This window comes from Paroedura picta, chromosome 2, assembly GCF_049243985.1.
Source record: "Paroedura picta isolate Pp20150507F chromosome 2, Ppicta_v3.0, whole genome shotgun sequence".
Taxonomy (NCBI): Eukaryota; Metazoa; Chordata; class Lepidosauria; order Squamata; family Gekkonidae; genus Paroedura; species Paroedura picta.
Genome location: NC_135370.1, coordinates 146437549 through 146459971, shown reverse-complemented (window position 1 = coordinate 146459971; position 22423 = coordinate 146437549). Strand labels below are relative to the sequence as shown.

The window sequence follows — 22423 nt, the reverse complement described above, 5'->3', positions numbered from 1 at the left end:
GTAACAAGAAAAGATTTTTCAGTTATGTGAGGAGCAAACATAAAGTAAAGGAGGCAATAGGCCCACTGTTGGGTGCGAATGGACAAACTAACGGAGGATGCAGAGAAAGCAGAAAGGCTCAGCGCCTATTTTACATCTGTTTTTATCCCACAGGTCAAAGGGTTTAGGCACATCTAGAGATGGCAGTAGCCAAGAGATAGTGTCAGGGTGGCAGGTTAACATGGACAGAGAGGTTGTCGAGGGGCATTTAGCTGCACTGGATGAGTTCAGATCCCCTGGGCCGAATGAAATGCACCCGAGAGTGCTCAAAGAACTTTCCGGAGAACTTGCACAACCCTTGTCCATCATCTTCAGGATATGCAGTTTAATAAAGATAAGTGTAAAGTTCTGCATCTGGGTCAGAAAAATGAAAAGCATGCCTACTGGATGGGGGTTACACTTCTAGGTAGTTTACAATCCACAAGTACCCCAAGGTCTCGTTCACACACTGAAACTGTGGATTGTAAGCTAAACATGACCAGGCAGTGTGATGCAGTGGTAAAAAAGGCAAATGCCATTTTGGGCTGTATCAACAAGGGCATCACATCAAAATGACAAGATGTCATAGTCCCATTGTATACGGCACTGGTCAGATCACACCTGAAAGTACTGTGTGCAGTTCTGGAGGCCTCACTTCAAGAAGGACGTAGATAAAATTGAAAGGGTACAGAGGAGAGTGATGAGGATGATCTGGGGCCAAGGGACCAAGCCCTATGAAGATAGGTTGAGGGACTTGGGAATGTTCAGCCTGGAGAAAAGGAGGTTGAGAGAGGACATGATAGCCCTCTTTAAGTATTTGAAAGGTTGTCACTTGGAGGAGGGCAGGATGCTGTTTTCATTGGCTGCAGAGGAAAGGACGTGCAGTAATGTGTTTAAGTACAACGATATAGGCTAGATATCAGGTAAAAAAAATTTCACAGTCAGAGTAGTTCAGCAGTGGAATAGGCTGCCTAAGGAGGTGGTGAGCTCCCCCTCACTGGCAGTCTTCAAGCAAAGGTTGGATACACACTTTTCTTGGATGCTTTAGGATGCTTTAGGCTGATCCAGCGTTGAACAGGGGGTTGGACTAGATGGCCTGTAAGGCCCCTTCCAACTCTATGATTCTGTGATTCTGTTAAATGGCACAAGAGGGAGTCTCAGAACAGAGAGGAGCCATGTAAATTCCTCTGCATGCCAGGCATAATGTTACATTGTGCATGTTAGGTTGACATTATTCTGTATTTATTTACTGTAATTATATCCCACTTGTCTTCCCAATGGGAACTCAAAGTGGCTTTCAACATTATCCCCTTCTGCATTTTATTCTCACAACACTGTTAAGTAGTTTAGAGTGAGAATCCCAAATTCACCCAGAATTTGAACCTGGGTCTCCTGGATCCTAATCCAAAACTCTAACCACTATACCACATACTCTTGGTTACACTGTATATGCGTTATATGCACTGTAAATATATGTTGATTAGAGAGTATAGCATTATGTATTAGAAAGTATCACATTGCCTTAAATGCATTCATGACTTGTGCTAAATTATAGCCAGTGTGTTCTATGTTATGAAAAACTAATATTTTAAAATAGAGGCTTGTGTTGCATTTATGTAATTTTTACTGTACGCCTTAAGTGGCAGTTCTACTTTATTGTATTATATTAACTACCAAGCACCAACTGGTTTGTGATGTGGTGTGTGTGTGTGTACGTATATATATATATAATTATTACTCTTGTTACTAATACTCTACTTAAGCCTTTTCAGGGGTGAAATTTGCCCTGGAGAAGTTTTTTTTTTTTCCAAACCAGGCTGTTTGTTGGCTTGGGGACATTGTAATTCAGCCTCCTTTTTTCTTGTAGATTTACTACCTAATTAACTCTTTGTTTTATGCTCTGCTTGTAAATGTTTTTAAGAGAGGTCTTTGTACCTATATTATACACATAATAATGTGTAAATTATTCTTCCAGGAGTACATACCCTCTCCTAAATAGAAAGTGGAAGGGCTGCTTTTCCCCCACCCCCCATATACATTTCTGAAATAAGTCACCAAGCTTTCTTTGCTGCTAGAGAGAATGTGTTGTTGATAGGATTTTGACATTTTATTTTGAAAATTTGGAATGTGGTTTGTGGCTTTTATAATTTCTTCTGCATGAACTGTCAACATCTAATCAAGGGAGAAAGCTGTTTAGTAATGGTATCCCACTGCACACGGGTGGGTCTCTCTCTCTTTCTCTCTCTCTCTTTCATTCTCTACTTTCATCATATCAGTCAGCTTAATGCTTAACTTCAGAATGTGATGTGTGGGGATGTTTTACCACAGTGCACATGTAAGCTGATTGATTTAACTCTTTTAGGCATTTGCAGTTGCTGGCTTGGGATCTGGACTAACAGAAGCGGTTGTGGTGAACCCCTTTGAAGTGGTGAAAGTTGGTCTACAGGCAAATCGGGATGCTTTTGCAGAGGTACAGGGAATACTTTTTCAATATAGGCAAGTGATTGAGTAATAAGTATGAAATACAGACCAACATTCACGCTGAGCAATTCAAAATAAGTGTTGCCTTCTCAAAATAGTGGGAATGATGGGGTGAGAAATACATCTCTGGTACAGGCTTGTCCTCATTTCTCTAGAGTACCCTTCTATGTGTAGGAGTCAGAAAACTGATTTCAGGTTGTACCACTTGAGGAAAGAAAAGTGAAGAGACAGGAAAAACGAGAGAGAGAGGGAGAGAGAGAGAGAGGCTTTTGTTTTTAAAAGGCATCATCACTCCAGATTTTACAGTGGATAAGTAAGCCTATAATGTATTTACTTTTGCGGCCTTGCCCAATAAAGTCTCAAGGCATTGTCATTGTATAAGAATGCCGAAAGCCATAATATCTGTCAATATAAGGGAACATTAACTGTTTCAAATCACCATATGAGTAGGAGGTTCCATTTGCTGGCCAAGAGAAGTGAGAGACTGTGCAACATGGGATCTGAAACAGCTGGGGCTACATGGTATGGTCTGAATTCACACCTATTTTTCAATTGTATTTTAAAAGCATGCAGACCAGCAAAAGAGTTTAAAGCAAGGAACCAGATGGAGTTAAGCGGGAGTCCAGTGGCATCTGAAAGAATTTATTCCAGTGTAACCTTTCTTGAGTCGTAGCTCACAAAAGCTTATGCTGCAATTTAAGAAAAATTTAGTCTTTAAGATACCGCTGGTGCTGTTTGCATGGCTTCTCTGCTGGGATCTTCATAGTAAGTTTATGTGTAGCCAAAGGCTTGGCCAGGCTCGGTGAAATCTTTCTTTGAACTGAATTCCCCCCCCCCACCGGTGCTGATCCATGAGAAAATTTATGGTAGCTGAGGACAAATCAATGAAACACATATGAATAAAATATTCAAGGCAAGTATAAAACAAACAAATTTAAGGACAGGCAAGAATAAACATAAATTGCATCCAAAGGGAGGAAAGAATAATCTAAAATTTCTTAACGGAATTATGGAAGTACTAGATTTAAAGCCCATTTTAATTGAAAATAAAATGGGCGCTAGATGCCCGACTCCCAAAGGCTTCTGTGTAGGCCTGGACTGGGTCCGTAGGGCCGCAGAAGCCTTAATGCTCCCCCCCCAGTGGATGACAGAAGGCTGAAGCGGGGCCGGCGCTGGATTGGGAGGAAGCGACCTACCTGTCTCCGGCGTCGTCGTGTCCTCATGGGCCGGGAGCTGCGGGGACGCTGGTTGCGGGCGGGCCGGAGGCGGCTGGCCACATGGCGCGTCACGGGAGTGGTGGCCAAGGCGGCGGGCCCCGGTGGCGATGGTGAGGAGAAGGCGGTGGTCCCCAATGGTGACGGCGAGTTAGCGGCAACCTTCTCCCGGGCGCTGGAGCGGCCTCACGGCATCTGCGACACAGCACGGCCGCTCCTGTGGCCGGGAGAAGGCAGAGTTGGGCGGGTGTGTGGGTGGAAAGGAGCAGGGCCACCGCGTCTTTGACGCGGCGGCCCTGCTCCTTTCCCCGCATCAAGGCAGAGGCAATGGCGGCCAAGGAGGCAATGGGGAGGCGCACTTCGCGCGCCTCCCCATTGCCTCCTTGGCCACCCTTGCCTCCGGCTCGATGGGGGAAAAGGAGCAGGGCCGCCGCGTCTTTGATGCAGCGGCCCTGCTCCTTTTCCCGCATCGAGGCAGAGGCAACGGCGGGCCTTTGCGCGCCTCCCCATTGCCTTCTTCGTCCAGGATTGACACTCGGAGGAGCGAATCAGGAGCTGCTTTGCGGCTCCTGATTCGCTCCTCCGAGTTTTTATCCCGGACAGCGCCCGCCCTAACTCCTCCCCACCAGCCCTTACTGCTTTATTTAGTCCGCGGCGGGCGGTTTAAAGATGTGGTTCTTCAGAACACTTAGTCCTAAACTGCTTTATCTGTCTGTCTATTTATTTATTACATTTTTATATTGCTCTCCCTTGAGGCTCAGGGCAGTTCACATGGAGCGTAAAACCCCAATGCAACTTACCCAAGCCACTGTTGACATGGTGGAAGGTGGGTGAGGGAGGATGTGGCATGTGTGCATGCTAGAGCATGTGGGTAGGGTGTGGGTGGGGTGATGAGCACGGGGCTACTTAAGGAGCCTTTTGCTTGGAGCCCACCCTTTATCACCACAGCTGAGCTAAGCGCAGTCAACCCTCCCATCCTTACAAATTTATGTTTATTGCATTGTTATGGATTGTTGAATGTTTTTATTGCTATGTTATTATAGTCATAGCTGGAGGATTTGGACAAGGAGAGAAGCCTGCTTGGATTGAGGGAGTCGGGTCATGGGCACCCGATTCCATGGCATAGGGGCCTCCACTGAGGTGGCAAAACTGCAAGCAAGGCCAACCCCAGCTGGGGAAGGGAATATGGCTCCCAGGGCCAGATGGCTTGGGGCAGGCCAATTAAGGTTTATGCCTTCATCTGCACCTCGGTTGGGACATCTCCCTGGGGAGGATGCCCATCAGCTAAGTCCAGGGACTGCATGGAGTGATACTGATTAACCTGGGACCGATGGGTGAGTGATATGGGTGGGTGGCTCACCATAATACCGGCAGGCTCCCACCTTCTTGTTTGGGCAACACTCCATGTTATAAAAGTTAATAAAGTTGTGGCCTGTTTGAAAGCCACTGGATATTCCACATAATTTCTGAGCCTATGCCTACAAGTCAAAAGAACACTATATCGAATTCAGGTTTTGTGTGAAATAGAAATACACCAATGGTAATCCTTATCCATTTTAAAAAAAATATTTTTGTTATATATAAAGCGTTTACAAAAAAGCTGAAGAAGAAAAATGAAAAACCAGCTAGCAAAGCAAATATTGTTACATAAGAGAGAAATAGTACTGTCTTAAGAAACAGTAGGGTCAATCCCCATCACATTATCAATTATACTTGGTCCTAACCTAAATATTAATACTAGCTGTCTTTCTTAAGAAACTCCAAGTAATAATACCATTATTTGTCGTATTCTTCAAGTGGTTTCTTATTAACCATGTTAGTAAGTCTTGCCATTTTTGCAAGGTCTGCTAATTTGTCTAGCCATAGAGAAGTAGTTGGAGTCTCCATCACTTTCCAGTGCTTCACCCACACCAACCGCGCGGCCGTAGTTGCATGAAAGAAGAAGTGAACAACAACATTCAGCATGTGCCAAAGGGGCTTTTTTCAGGAGTGTGTTGGCACTTTCCGGGGCAGAGTGAGTTCAGCATCAGCTTCCTCTCATAGAATCAATTGCTTTCATAGCTTCAGTCCTGAGAATGGGTACCAAAGAGATTTAAAGCACAGGAACAAACAGAAATCCCCATTTCATTTCACAATGAGCCCTCCCCCCCTTTCTGTAACATAAATATTCATTTAATCTATACTGAGGTTTTATACAGGGCTCTTATGTAAATAAACATAGGGAGGTTTGTTTTTTTTTTACCTCAGATGCAACAGAAATGAGTCTGCCAGCAAACACTATGTCTTAACATGTTTGAAGAGGCTCAAGAGCATTCTGAAGAAAAGGAAACAAGAAACTGGAAGAAAATATTTTCCCACATTTAAATAAAAAAAATACTAGGGAAGATATTTTCAACTACTTGCTTACCTTTTTTGGTAATTTTGGTTGCAAAATAGTCCTCTCCCTGATTTATATCTGAATGGGTTTGCCCCAGCATACTTTTACACACAATAAAAATCACCTGAGAAAACTCAGGTCCCAAATCATTAGTTCTCCTTTAAGCAGAGAAAAGATCTGATCCTTTGTCATGATTGATCTCTCAAACATTGTACTCCACTGGGGTTCTTGTCCACCCCAAATTCCATCCCCAAATCTCCAGGAGTTTCCCAACCTGCATCTGGCAATCCTGTGCCCCATCCCATGCCAGTGGCCAGGGGGTCCCTGTGTGGGATGTGGAGAGCACTACCCCAGAGAATGACCAGCCAGAGATTAAGCAGTATATCCAAAGGATGAGAAAGATGACATCAAATGTACATTGGATCTTTTTGTCATTATTTTCTTTTAGAATTATTTCAGTATTACAAGAATATTAACCAATTGCATTAAGGAGGGATCTTGCAGAAAACTTTCCGGTGCCCAAATTAATTTATAAATCTTTTGTCCTCTGTTAACATTAAAAACAAGCCCTTGTGATGTGAAACCTCTATATTTGATAATTTGGTTTTCTCCCAGTATTATGCAAGTAGAAGTCATGTGGCTACAATCAGGTTATTTAATAAATACTTGTGCTGGGTTTTATTCTTCTGATGTATGATTGCATAGCAAGGGGACATGTTCCCAGACCAGAATGAGGTTATTTAATAAATACTTGTGCTGTTGTGTTTTTTTCCCTAATGTGTGATTGTACACCCCCCAAAAAAGCTATGCTTTCATGGGAGAGCAAAGATCACGCGGAATCGGATATTTTACTTTTTGACTTACTATTTCAAAAACCTCTGCCTTTTAAAACTGCTTTTAAAAGCTTTTAAAACTGAGTGGTGTTTGATCAATATTTTGAAAGCTTCCCCAGGAGGAGACTATTCCAGAGTGAATCCGCCAGAGTCATCAAACTTGCCCTCCATAGTTTTGGTGTATGTCTCAAACCTGCTGTCCTTGGTCCATAAGCGAAGTAAGGAAAGTATATCGCCCATAACTATAGCCATAGACTGCAAAAATGCTGTGTTAATGTCCTTTCTTTTATAGACCAAGCAAGTCATAAATAGTTGCTGAACATATGAAAATTAGAGTGAAACTAAATAGTAAAAGAAAGCTGTGCCTAGCAGTCACCTGAATAAGCACTACCTTACTGGGATAGATATTATAGGGATCATTTGGCTGATGCTGTTGGTTGTAATGCTGGCATTTTGCAATGGAGGCTTATTAAACAAATAAGTATATTGAAATTAGTACAGTTTTACAGGCCTTAGTCAAAACTGCCTTCATTTCCCTGTTTAAGCATCCTTGCGGAAGTCATGTTTTGCCTGTCTAATTAAAGATTTGATTACACAAAGGTAATATTAGTGAAAAGCAAAGGTAAGCAAACAATTGATTAAAGAAGAAAATGTTTTATAATTTAGGACTAAAAAAGTTCACAATTAAAATAGAATCTTTTGCAATAATGCTCTGGATTTTTAAAAGCTTAAGGAGCTAGAAATGGGTGCATGGAATTAGGAACACAGCTCCTTCCATATTAGTGGCACCTTGAAGACCAACAAAGGTTTATTCAAGGTGTGAGCTTTCTGAGGAACCGTGCATGTACACAAAAGCCTTGAATAAATCTTTATTGGTCTTCAAGGTGCCATTGGACTCAAACTTTGTTGTGCTACTTCAGACCATCATGGCTACCCACGTGTCCTGTCCTTATTGGCTTTAAAAATAAATGCTTGCAATTGCTAGTTAGAAAACATCTATGAAGGAAAGCTTATGAATCATTTTGTTTCCTTCATTTGTAGCTCATCTTTCTCATTGAGAAGATGGATTACAGAATTTGAAATCCATGCAATAAAGACAAGTATAAGACATCCAGTAAACAGTGCGATGAAGCTGAGTCACGGTATTAGAAAACAATCAAGAAATAGCAGTAAAAGAAAATAAACAGTGCAAAGGAGAAAATTGTCTGCCTTTTTTAGCTGCTAAAATGATCATCTTATTCCTTGTATTAAAGGTGACCTTGAATTGTTGAACAGTTCTGTTTTACTACCTTCCTTCTGCTCTTATTATCTGCACATTACTGGGTCACTGAGACTGGGAGGAGGGAAGTCAGATTGGAAGTGGGGAGTCTCTTGGATCGCAGCTCAACCTCATCCTTTTAGCCACTACGTTGCACCAGTTCAAGATCATCTGCACTCACTGACAAGTGTCCCAGTCTTCTGGGGACACTTGAGTTGCTGTGGCACAACCTACCACCACAAAAAAACTGCCTGACTCTTGCTAAAACAGCACTCAATGGGACACAGCTGTACTGTTCAAGCAAAATGTCTTTTGTAAGTACTATGTATTGCTAACACAGCATTCACTGCCCCTAAGGAGCTGATGAGTCATTCTCCAAGAAAGCTATCTTCTCCTCCTGTGTTATGGCAGTAATTTTGGCGGCTGGAGCCATACCTGCTATATAATAGAGAGGATGAGAAGACAGGCCAAATCACCTGAGGTAGGAAGCAAAGTTTGTATCTCACATGATTTGTTAGCCATTAAAAGAAACTATGGCAGTCAGGACTAGGCAAGCCTGCCCTATAGACATTGTCCCCCTGATTGCCCTTTGACTAAGAAGGAATCCACCTTGTTAGAAGAATTTACAGCTGCTGTGATAAGGGCAGCTCCATTTCCCCCCTTTTTGTGCCTTGAATCTTCCCACAAAGAGATGGATTAAATGTTTACATGTCCTTGATAGCAATGAATTCTAAAATAATCAATGCATCAGGCATGATTTGAACAGATTTTTTACATTTAGACACACCCACATTTGTGTGTTGATTATCATCAATTATCATGCAGTTTTTTGTGTGTGATAATATAACAGGTGAAGCATCTCTCATTATTGTTAGAGTTGTATAGCTGGAAATTTTCTAATCAAGATCCTATCTGTACCATACCTAAGTGACTCACCAAGCAAAATAATCCCTCATGCTTAGAAGTGATTAAAACTGTCCTGATGTGGTATTTATTCTGTCCCTTTGGTGTGTTATTTCGATTTCCTAGCAGTTGGATTCAGGAAAGGAAAAAGTGAATCAGCAGTTATGTGCCTAACAAGAACAACATCCAACCAAAGAAACTATTCCATCTTCCCACCGAACAGAGTTGTGTTAGTTAGTGTTTATGTGAGCAGCATTTCAGTGTACTCTCTCCAGCTTTGGAAGGAGTTTCTGATTCTCTATATGCATGGCCGTTGTCTTTGCATGACCCTGTTCTGTTATCTGGGGCTATGTTGTTAGGCAGGCATAAAGATTTGCTTACACCCACTAACAGGTGTGGAGAAAAGATGTAGGGAGAATAGAGGCAAAGACTTCTTGCAATAAGACGTGTGTCTGCCTGCCCTGTAAACAACAAGATAAAGGTTTTTCAGGCAAGGCTGCTAAGACTGGGGAAATAGAAAGAGGGGCAGGAGAAAGAGAGAGAGAGAGAGAGAGAGAGATTTACAACACCACCTTCCCAATATCAGGAAAGATATCAGAAAAAGGTTTTTCACAGTCAGAGTAGTTCAGCAGTGGAATAGGCTGTCTAAGGAGGTGGTGAGCTCCCCCTCACTGGAAGTCTTCAAGCAAAGGTTGGATACACACTTTTCTTGGATGCTTTAGGATGCTTTGGGCTGATCCTGCATTGAGCAGGGGGTTGGACTAGATGGCCTGTATGGCCCCTTCCGACTCTATGATTCTATGATTCTATATCTTTAAAGGAAAAAAGCACATGTTTAAGAAGTGTCAGATTGATTAGTGACTATGAAGAATCAGAGTCTCTCTATATGCAAGAAATCACCATATAGGTAGGATCTGAGATCCCCCCTGGCAGTTTTATTTTATTTTAAAATGCTGCACTTGGTGTTTATGTGAAATGTATAATAATATATTCACATATAAAGCAAGAGTTCTGTTTTATGAACTATAACAGAGCGCCTAGATAAGGGAACTTAATCCTGCATGTCAGCTCCCATCCTCTTTGTCTCGCTGTTATACACAGTTTAAAATACAACTTCTGTAGGCTTTTAATTCAGGAAGTCATCCAGATTAGGAGAGAAGGCTGAAAGGAACAGAGCACAGAAATATAAGGTATTTAGTTCCCTAGCTAGTTACCCTGCCTGCTCATGCAAGCACAGACACACACCTCGCTCCAGGATCCTGAGACAGGAAAAGAAAGCTCTCTTATATACTGATGCACACCTGTCTGCTCTGCAAGTGGCCATTTTTATTGCCTATAAAATAAGGGTACTTGCTTTTTATCTGCCTGAAACTGATGGTCCTTGAAAGGCCTTGAAAGGTTGGTCACAAATGGGGAGGGAGGAAAAATGAAAAAGGGAGATGAAAAATGCTTTTCCGATTAAACCAATGAAAACAACTCTGACCTTTTTGTAGGGACACTGGTGGCCTTTCTACAGCAAATCTTTACCAGTTCATGTAATATTATCTTTTATCTGAGATAAGCAAATGCAATAACTAGAAATCAGAAGCAATAGGAATATGACTCAACAAATACTACAAGTGTATTTTTCCTCCCCTAATGTATATCCTGATAAATATTCCACTTCTAATTCAGGATATAATCATTTTCATAATATTACTTGGTTAGTCATCACATTTCGTATATTTATTTACACCTGTTTTTCTTTCCAATGTGGTCTTTCCCAGATGGTCTTGCAGCATTGTTTTCTCTCTCCATTTATCATCATAACAACCCTGTGAAGTATGTTAGACTGAGAGACAGTGATTGGTTGTGATTTCCAAAATGCCAGGTGGAAAATGCCCTGTCCTTTTAATATGATATCATTTACCTGGCAGTGTTCTCTGCCTCAGTGCCATGAAAAGCTTCAACTCCCCATTTCCACACAGTAAGCTGTGGAAAGGGACAGAACATTTTCTCTAGGCCCATTGATTGACCACCCTAGAGTCTGGCCAATGGTCAAGCAAGCTTCTGAAGCAAAGTAGGGATTCCAAATTGGGCCTCCCAGATCCTTGTCTGACACTGTAACCACTGTACAACACTAGTTCTCATTTAGAAATGTTTGTAAATTTTGTTTTAAAGTGCCTCTTGCATTTGGCTTTGTTCATACAGCAACCATCCACTTTTGCCAAAGCTCGGCAGATTATTCAAGCCAATGGGTTTGGACTCCAGGGGCTCAACAAAGGATTACCTGCCACTCTGGGACGCCATGGAGTTTTTAATATGGTTTATTTTGGATTCTACTTTAATGTGAAAACCATCATTCCTGTCAATAAGGTAAGTGCAGTACAATGAGGAGAAAGAAGCAAACTAGTAAGACCATGAATAAGGTAATTTGACTGGCAGCTGATAGTTTATTTATTAATTAATTCATTCATTCATTTAAGGCATTTAAATATTTAATATATTTTACTGAAAGTTTTCACTACAAAAAGATTAAAATTCTGAAAAAGAAAACAGATATAAGGAAGAAGACAAAAAACAGTAAAACTTTTGAGTTTCTTGCTGACCCAATTACCAATTATTCCAAACTTATAAATTTGTAACAAGACCACTTACCTAATCTAAAATTATTTCATAGTTCTAACAGGGAATCTTCTTTTTTAATCTCTATAAATCTCCCTATTATTATCAAATCCAATCTAAGAGAAATCTCTCTAGTCCTCCAGACCACAAATAATCACATCATTTTTTCCCTTTTATGCAACAAGTCAATAAGGGTGTTCTAGTTAGCAATTTCGCTAATCGATGGGAGTTTAGCCGTCTCTGCAGTTACCAATATCTTCAACAGCCAGTCTACAGCTAGAGATATTCTCAAAGTTTTCCAATTCTGAACACTTTGTTTAATCTATATGAGCCCTTTTGCCCAGTTTTTCCGGCGTTGTGGGCTGGGATGTCATCAGTATGCTGATGACACCCAGCTCTATTTCTTGATGGATGGCCAACCAGACCTCCTCCCAGAAACATTCATCAGTTGTTTGGAAGCAGTGGCTCAATGGATCAGGAAGAATTGCCTGAAACCCAACCCCTCCAAGATGGAGTTCCTCTGGCTGGGTCGAAGGGGGCAGGAGCAGGAAGCGCATCTTCCCTGCCTGGATAGGGTACAATTGTCATCTGTGCCCCAGGCCAGGAATTTGGGAGTGATTCTGGATGCCTCACTTTCTATGGAGGCCCAGGTCACTAGGGTAGCCCAGATGGCATTTTTCCATCTACAGCAAGCACACCCTACCTGCCTCTGGAGCACCTGGCCACTGTGATCCATGCAACGGTCACTTCTAGGTTAGATATCGCCCCAACTGGTACATCTACTTTATTTTAGATCAGCCAGTGGTCTCGCTGTGCAGGATGCATTTTTAACTAAATTAATTAATACCACTATCAACTGTGTAGTTGAGTTTTAGACTTGTTTTAATTGGGGATTATTAAATGGCTATTATGTTTTTTTGATATGTATTTATATTTTTGTAAACCGCCATGACCCAGTACTCTGAGAGTGGCAGTTATATAAATCCAAACCTAAATTAATAATAGTATGACTCCCACCACACTTTCCCTTTATTCCACCCCCCCCGCCAAATGGCTCCTTTATTCTCCCCACCCATAGAAGTCCCACCTGTCAGCCTGTTTATATTATTATCATCACTATGTGTAGAATGACTCATTACAGTTACTTCCATGATCATTTTATCTTTTGCAGTTGTTGCTGCTGGAACTGGTTTTTCAAGAAAGGGAAGGATGCCTGGGTAGGTGGTGGGGATGGAGGAGAACTGTGCAACCATTTCCTTCTCCAGTTTTTCTACACACACCACTTTTACCACCATTGGAGGAAGAATATGGGTACCTGGGAGGTTTCTCTAGATGGAACAGAAAGGGCTTGGGGTGGCTTTTCCAGTTGGAAAATGGCTATAAAGGAAGTGTGAAAAAGTCATTTAAGCCTCCTCAGTCTCCCCATTGAAAACTTAGTCCCTGGACCTTCTGTTTAAAAATGCTTTTTAAAATGATCAGCTAACTAAACACCCAATGATAAGCTGTATGGTTTATGCCAATCACTGAAGCCATAAAACCAGATCACCCACATACCTGGAAAGAGTTTCTACATATATGGAGGGCTTGAAAGGTATGTTTCTTTTCCTTTTTACAGGTTTTGCAGGCAATGGGATGACATCTCATAGCTGCTATAAATGTTGCCCAGACCAAAGCAGAGGCTCACAGCTAGCAAAAGGCTCATTTGGGTCAGGAAAGGCCTTTCCTGGCCTGGGTGAGCCAAGCATGGGGCACCTATAGAACTAGTCCAATTTACTTTGGTTCAATTCACTTGAAACTTGGGTGTCTTTGGTGGACCGGCAGGACTAGCTCCTCTGTGGTTTTGAAGTCATTTGTCTCGCTCCTAATGAGAGAGCTCATTTGACCGCAAGCTGAAAAGGGGGTGGGAGTTCAGAAATCTGACTGCATTACCATCTTTTAATATTTAATGTATTAAGGGAGGTTTTAGGGGTTGTATTGTATTTTATTCTTTTATTCTAAACAACCACAAGACTAATTGAGAGTGGCGGTATATAAATCCAAAGATAGATAGATAGATAGATAGATAGATAGATAGATAGATAGATAGATAGATAGATAGATAGATAGATAGATAGATAGATAGATAGATAGATAGATAGATAGATAGATAGATAGATAGATAGATAGATAGATAGATAGATAGATAGATAGATAGATAGATAGATAGATAGACAGACACACAGACACACAGACACACAGACACACAGACACACAGACACACAGACACACAGACACACAGACACACAGAACAGCTTTGAAGGTTAGGGATAAAACCAAATATAGAAAAATAGAAACAATTTATTTATTAGAGTTCAAAAATGTTTAAAAGCCATACAATAATATCCATTAGGCACACAAAAAATCTCAATGTGTGCACCACAAATGCCAACAAGTTCAGACCTAATGCGTTTCAATCATACTGATCTTCATCAGATGCCAATCAATATACAGATACACACAATATACAGATACAGATATATAACATTTTTTTTCAATTTACAACAAGGGGGGAACCTGTAGGTAAAAAAAAATAATGAAAATGTAAGTTCTTGACTTGTTGGCATCTGTAGAGTACACATTGATATGTTTCATGTGTTCCCAATGGATAATATATTATTGTATGCTTTTTAAATATTTTTGAGCTCTAATTTTCTATATTTGGTGTAATCCCAAACTTTTCTGGTTCTCACCTGTTTTCCAGGTTGGTTTTTATTTCCCTGTATGTTATTTCTTGAAAAACAGCTTCTCTAGCCCCACTGAAAAAAGCTCTCATAAGGTATTATGGAACCCAAATCCCAGAATTCTAGAAAACCTGAACCCAAATACTGAAGCTATACCTGGGGGCCCTATATACTATCAAATACCAGTATTTGATCTTCTTTTGAAATATGAAAATGAAAAATACTATCTTATTTCCAGGTGCATATCCTGAACCATGGCTCAGAGCATCTGCATAGCAAGCAGAAGGTCTCAGATTCTATCCCTGGCACAGAACCTTCATTTCTTTTCTGTTCCACCTTTCTACCACCTCCCTAACTTCCCAGTGCTGTCTTAGACCTGGTTCCCATATGCAAGAGAATGAGGTAGTAGAATAATTGCACCATTTCGACTGCTGACGAACAATCACATTCGGGAATGCTCCCTTATCATTGATTTGGGAAACCAGCACAGCATGCAAAGGGAAGGGGGAAGCTTTCTTCATGTGTGGCTAGTTTTCTGTTTGAAAGGAGTTTTGCGTTAAATTCAAAGCCAGAATCTATCACCTGCAGCATGAAGTGGGGCAGTCCCTTCTACCACCTCAGGGCTCTTGTATTTCTCTGCCACCTCTTCCTCTTGCATGTCTGAACCAGGCCAAAGTATGCACCTTTGGTTCTTTCTACTGTACATCCTGTCCTAACTTGATGTTTTGTTTTATCAGTTTTAACCTGAAGACTTGGTTACCCATGGGTTTGTTTTGACTTACGAGCTCCTGACAGATTATAATGTAGCTCCTGCATGCCAAAAACTGATGCTGACATGTTTGCTTTATTGTATTCCTAGCTTTAAGCATCTTGTGTTCAAACCTGAACAAACTTAGTGACTAGACGGCATGCTTGGAGTGCTTAGAGAGGACAGTATTCTAACTGTCCAACAATTGTGAGATCAAGGCAATTACACGAAGACCTTGGGCTGGACTTCCAAGGCGGATGCCTTTGTTAATGGAGGAATGTGCTTAAAGCCGTCCATGTGGGTGGATAAGATATCACTTAGGGCTCACGTGGAACTTTGCAGACTAATGTACTCTGAAACTGTTGTTCAAATGTTCCTGGAGCTATGCGTGAAATCCCTATTATGGGAACAGCAACCGTGTCATTCTGGTAGCGTGTCAATCAGTCCTAAGACTGTATAGGTAAGAAACATTTCCTCTGGAAGGCAAAGGTAATTATCCAGGAAACAGGGTGGGGGAACACTGCCACAATGCCCGGGTAAAAGTTATTGCACACCTTGACTGTAACAGCTTCCCGACTGGGGCATTCCTAACTCTCTCCCAGCACTTTTTCCTATGACTTTAATGTAAAATAAAAGAAGCTTCTTTAAGCCCCAGTGCAGAATGTCCTCCATCTTCCTGAACTCTAGGCACCACTACAACATGTATAGAAAGGCTATAATTAATAATCATTTACAATCTGACCTGATTTTTTCGTAAATTTCAAGGGAAATGCTTCTTTGTCTTTACGCTTGGGGCAGGGAGGGAGCTTTCCATTCAGAGCTCAAAAGATTAAGGTTGTAATTGTTTTTAAAATGGTCTGTTTCACATGCTTCCTGGAGTAAACCTCAAAAAAGATTCTATAATATTAACAGTAACTTGTATTTAAAAATTGCATATCTTATGTTTGTATAAGCCTTTGACTGTGCATATGTTTCTCACTGTCTGCAAAGTAAGCTGGGAAATGTATTGAAATGAGCATATGAGCCTTTTAACTGTTGACAGTGCTAACTGTGCATTAAATTTGCACCCTAATTAGCATTGTTTGTAACATTTGCCAAAATCAATAATTCTTTTACGTTGATTGCCAAAATCATAGAAATGGCATGTGTTGGCCATAAGTGTTCAAACTGCAAGTAAATGTTCAAATGTGTAGTCTTTACTTGAGTAAATGACTCAAAGTTTCTGAGTCAATCAGGGGGAACTGGTCACTCAGCATTAGATTTTGCGCATCTGTATTTAACAACAAACCGGTATGCAATTTATTTTGCTTTTTTCCCCTCTGTGGTTTATTTATTTTACAAATTGTTCAAGGTTCCAGTGGATCCTTCTTGGCAGTATATTGGCCATGCTGTATATCAATTTGGGATCCTAAGGATGCTTAAATGGAAGCAGATTTTACAGAAATGAATTACAGTTTTTGTTACATCGTGTATTGTACATGCCTGCATAGCAAACTCTTTTTTAAAAAAAAAATAAAGAATATCATGAAATCCTCATGCAGATCAAAATGTGTGACGATTGTATATATGCATGTTCTGTGACTCAGGTAGCCCAGGCAAGCCTCACCCCATCAGGTCTTGGAAGCTGAGCAGGGCCCACCTAGCTAGCATTTAGATGGGAGACCTCCAAGGATTTGGGTGCTAGTTCCTCCAAGTAATACTAGAAGTCATGATGCAGAGCCAAGAAATAGCAAACCACCTCCAAACATCCCTTGCCTGGCTGCCAGACAATCCTCAGATCTCCTAGTTGCACTATACACCATGCAATAAATAAATAAATGTGTATGTGCTGGGAAACACAGGCATATGCAATAGTTACACATGGTTATCGTTGTTTGTGTTTCATGTGATTTTATATATTTTACTGTAATGGTTCTTGTGGGCCTCATTGGCCCATTATGCATGGAGTGGAAGGTCTACATTCGGGGTGGAATGGCAGGGACTAAAATCACCAATTATGCACGCTGCAGGCGGCAACCGGGCGCAGAGTCAACGTATGCCGCCAAAAAAGCCGCGTTAGCGAGATGCAGAAGAAAGTGGAGCTTCCCAGGGTGCAACCAGAAGTGACTCCAGAGTAGCCATGTGCATAATCGGATACTCTGGGTTTTGCTGCTGTTGGGTTCCATCCCGTGCGTAAGCGGTTTGCTTCGCTTCTTCCTCCTCCGCGTTCTCCATGCCGCCATTTCAGCAGCTGGCCATTGTGAATCACCACAAGCCGATTGTTTGGGAATGGTGGTTGATAAATGCAAGCATAAATGGATGGATGGATGGATGGATGGATAACCATTTCCCCACATATATACTATTCTTTGTATATATTTGTTGTATTGGCCTAGCAAGCTATCTCATGTATGCACATTTCCCTGTCCTTGTTACATGCACACCTAGACCTAGCTGAATACTCCTCTGTGCAAAAAAAAACAGAAACAAAAAACCCTTCCAGTCACTGGTTTAGGGCTTCAGTTGTAACTAGGTCTTAGAAACAGATAATTTATAGGAAGAACATTCCTGTACAATTGGTAGAGCAAATGACACTCAGATCGGAAGGGTATAGTTTGAGGGTGATGACGGGATACCTGCTCAGGATTTTGAGAGCAGGAGGCAACGTACCCCAAGAAGCAAAAAGAGGATCCTGAGCTGGATGCAGAAACTTCGCAAGTTTATCCTAATGGTTGCCTTGAATGGATTTGCAGAGAATTATTCATGCTGTATTACACGTAGAGATGTATATAGCAATATTTGATGACCTGAGTTGTTTTTAATGACAGCATTTATGCCAAAGGGAAAGTGTTGTATTAAATTAGCGTTATTCAGGTGGGTGCTTTTATAGAAGGAACAGGATTCCTTTTTATTTCACTGTTTACCATTTTTAATACATCCTCTTCTAATTTTGGTTGTCAGAATTTTTGCATTGTTTGTGATATTCCGCTTTTTATTGCATTGTTTTCTAATTTCGTTATCTACCTTGACTCTCACTGAGAAAGGTAGACTGTAAGTAAATAAAGGAATTAAAACTTAACTTGCTGTCCAGTTTTCCAGCATTAAAGATAATGCTGATTCTAATCTTAACCTGCATCTGGATTTTACAACAGATTTACTGTTGCCAAAGAGTCCTTTTCCAAGTTTTGTCTGCTGAGCATTAATATCAAGACTAAAAACTGAAGAAAGAGAATCTCAAAAATCATTTAAGCGAGCTGGGAAATGCGGTACAGCAGGGTTCGTTGCAACTTCCCCCATTTGCACACATGGGATTAGACTTTATTAAGGAAAATTTCACTTCCAAATAAACTAATTGCGTGCTTTGATGTGCTGGAGGGTACCTGGGTAGGAAGGCCGTCTAAGGAAAAATGAACACAGTTGGATTGTCTCAGCTCATACAGAAAAACGTTGTTTCGGGGTTGGCTTTACAACCAGCCTCTACCTTTTTAGCTGCGGCCGAAGAGTGGGCTTGGGGAACAATGTGCTGTAAATTCTTCAGCCAATTAGCTTAGTGAGTTACTCCTGTTTATAATGCATGGAGCGCAGAAGTCTGCTTTGCAGTTGCACCGCTGCTGGATTGTTAATAGCAGGAAGCCAGCGCTGCTTAGCCCGGCGCATCAGCGACACGTGAAACTAAATGTAAAAAACCTGGAGGCGAAAGCGGCAGGCTGAGATTAGTCTTTATTTAATTTAACATTTGGGGGTCCAACACACAAATGAGCATTTTAGTAGGCTTCATGGTGGAAGTTGCTGTCATTTGTAAAATATTCTGGCCAATTAGCTAATAGTGTGCTTGGATTTCTCCCGTTTTGATACAGTAATACTAAGTACATTGTGAAGCCCAATTATACAAATCATCCCCATATGCCTGTACCAGCCTTGCTTTATGAACTGTGTTTATAAATCCTGTGTGAGGAAATGTGTGCTTCAGCAATTTAGACCATGTGTAAAAACATAGCCAATAGGATTGTCAGGAAAGCAAGCCCCGGCATAGGAAATCCTAATGTGTTCCACTAGAATAACAGGAGTGTGTCGTGTCGTGCAAGCCTGCTGATTGAATGCATATTACTTCATAGTCTTTAACCAATTGAGGTGCTCCTGTTCCCTTTTTTGCTTCTTTTCTTCTTTCAGTCTCAGTCTTGCTTGTTTATTACTCTAGGATCCAACCTTGGAGTTTCTGAGAAAATTTGGTATCGGGCTCGTCTCAGGAACAATAGCTTCAATTATTAACATCCCGTTTGATGTGGCCAAAAGTAGGATTCAAGGACCACAGCCGGTTCCCGGAGAGATCAAATACAGAACCTGTTTTAAAACTATGGCAATGGTCTTTAAAGAAGAAGGGTAAAGAATTCTTATTTCAATCATAAATATCCAGGCCTCTGGTTTGTTCATAGGAGTCCATAAAAGTGCATTGTTATATTTCAGATTTGATGAGGCCCATAAAAACAACTCTGCATAGTGCTTACAAATCAGGAATGCTCCGGAGTTTTGCATTTCAGAAATGTGCATAGAACAATTACAAGAACATGTCTTCCATCATTTGAGTTTTCTGGATTTTCATCCACAAAATTTCACATTGCTCTAAAACAATACCCAAAGAAGATCATTATTGGGTCCTTGAAGATTTCTTTCAAACTTATTTTTAATAGAGTAATTTTACAAGCAAGCTATCCACAATGCAATTGCTCTGTTGCAATTAACGCACTTAGGAACTCACTGAGAAATATGCTTCATTTTGGGGAGTTGGGAAGAAACTTATGGCCAAACCAAAGTACAGCAGTTGATCATTCCAGATAGATCTTATAAACTTGGGGAACTAAGAGGTCTTCCTTTAAAAAGCTTCTTTCCATATTGTTATTCTCCCACAAACCAGTTAAGACCTGCCTCACAAGCCCCACTCTCTGTGCCCCTCCTTCAGAGGTGAGACAGGTGGCAACCAGTGACTGGGCTTTTTCAGGAATGGCACCTCACTTATGCAAAGCTTTTCCCTTTGACGCTTACCTGGCATATACATTGTTCTTTTTTGGGTGCTAGGCCAAAACGTTTCTGTTCACCATGTCTTTTAAATAAGGGGTTGATCTTTTAATAGTATTTTAGTCTGGAAACTGATTAATCAACCTGTCAGTGGTTTGTTTTTATGTTTGACATTTTTATGTTGAGTTGGGTTTTTATTAATAACTTTTAATGTTTTGTGATTATTTTCTAAGTCGTCTTGGGCAAGTGCCTGGGGAGATGTCATAATGTTTTTCTAAATCAATAAATCATCCAGTTGTCACAACTGGTGGTATAGACCAGGGGTAGTCAACCTGTGGTCCTCCAGATGTTCATGGACTACAATTCCCATGAGCCCCTGCCAACACTGGGAATTGTAGTCCATGGACATCTGGAGGACCACAGGTTGACTACCCCTGGTATAGACCATTATATTCCTGCCACTTTCCCGGTATAATAAAATACCTTAAAGACTTTCCCCTCCAGCATTCACTTTTCATGTGTCACAGCACATTTGCTCAGATATTTGATTAAGTGAATTGTTGTCACAAAAGCTGATATTTTCCACCATATATTCCTGGTAAGGCCTTGGAGGAGGAGCTGGTCTCATGGCTTAAATGCCACTCAGCGCTTAACACCCACTCAGGGTGGCTGTCCCACCCTGAGTGCCTCCTCCTCCTCTGACTTGCCTGTCTGTCCAGCAGCCAGCCAATCACCTTCCGTCCCCCACACCTGACATTCTTAATTGTCCACATTCCCAGCCTGTTTTGTAAAAGGTGTATTAGGATGGAAAGCTATTGGATTTGGGTGAGATTGGTTGTCTCTTTTTCTGTGCTTCTTGGGTGTTTTGATAGGCTAAGGGTGAGAATGTGAACATTTTTGATAGTCCAATCAATATGCAGTGTCTCAGTCTACATCTGCGAATTTCTGAGGGCTTAGCCTGCAAAGGATTTTACACTGTCATTTGGGTACCAAACTACAAGAGGCTGTTTCTTATATTTATAGCAAGTATGAAGGCAAGATTCAAGTCCAGTCGCACCTTATAAACCAACAAGATTTTCAGACTGAAAGCAGCATGGAAGCAGCATCCTAGAATTTTCAACAGGCTTATTTAAAAATAGATGGCAGGGGCTCATGGGAATTGTAGTCCATGGACATCTGGAGGACCACAGGTTGACTACCCCTGATAAAAGACTGCTCTGACTGGAAGAGATTGCAGCATAGCTATTGTAGCTGAACATTAATCAACCTCATATAGTGAATTAAGATATTTTGTATTGCCAATATATCTATATTACTTCACATAACTGTTTTTCATGCATTGTCCCAATGACAATATAAAGCAATAAGTAAGAATTTTCCTTATCATCTTCCCCCTCACAGATTCCTCGCTTTGTACAAAGGACTGGTCCCTAAGATTATGAGACTAGGCCCAGGTAATTTTACTCAATCATTGTCTTAATAGCTGTTACCATATTTTAAGAACCACAATAAACAAACAAATATACAACAACAACAACAACAAACTGAACTAAGAAATTAAGCTGTGCCAGTACTTGGATTCAGCTGTGGAGGCCGAAACCTAACAGGACACGACTGCAGGGAGAAGTCAGGTGGCCCTGTTTCTTTGCCAGGAATACAGTCAGGATTTCCTTCCATCCACAGTAGCCATTTTGTTGTTGTTTTTTACATTAATCCAAGTCTTGTGTATGGCATCTACATTTTATACTCCAGACATATGCCTCTTTAGTCCTGTACAGTCCAAATTTGTGGAGGGGTAGACTGGAATAATGCCTGCTGGTCCACCCCTGACCTCCATACACCGGGCTGGAGACCATGAACATATCTCTTGGCATAAGATATTGTTAGTCTTTTAAGTGTCACTTCATTCCTGTTTACTTTAGTTGCAACAGGCTAAAATAGATACCTTTCTGGACTTATGTCTAAAACTTTGGCATAGCATGCACACAGATTGTGAAAGCATGATCTCTGGCTGGCAAAAGCTAATAGTCAGAATCATGCGTTGAAAGCTTGCATAGATTTGGGACATATCCAGATAGCATATATTTTAATCAATGCATGAACGTTTGCAGGTAGGTGTAGTCCCATTTTCCTTCTCCACAGGTTCCATTCTGTACTCTTTTACCATCTGTACAGGGCTAAAATGGTAACTGACTTTTGGGGTTTGGTTAAGCAAACTGATGCCTACCAAACTGGTAATCTTTCCTCTGAATTTTTTCCCCTTATTTAGCCTCTG

General features: G+C 41.1%; 1 protein-coding gene across 4 annotated transcripts in view; it reads left to right on the top strand.

Annotated features, from left to right (window-relative positions):
• Nucleotides 1-22423, top strand: part of SLC25A21 (solute carrier family 25 member 21) — a 365160-nt gene that overhangs the window by 341453 nt on the left and 1284 nt on the right. For 3 of the 4 annotated variants that reach the window (XM_077323150.1, XM_077323151.1, XM_077323152.1), the window contains 4 exons: nt 2381-2488; nt 11275-11439; nt 19334-19515; nt 21550-21602. In XM_077323150.1, coding sequence (XP_077179265.1) covers nt 2381-2488; nt 11275-11439; nt 19334-19515; nt 21550-21602 — 508 coding nt within the window. The remainder of the gene's footprint in view (nt 1-2380; nt 2489-11274; nt 11440-19333; nt 19516-21549; nt 21603-22423) is intronic. The other variant, XM_077323153.1, reaches the window with a different exon arrangement.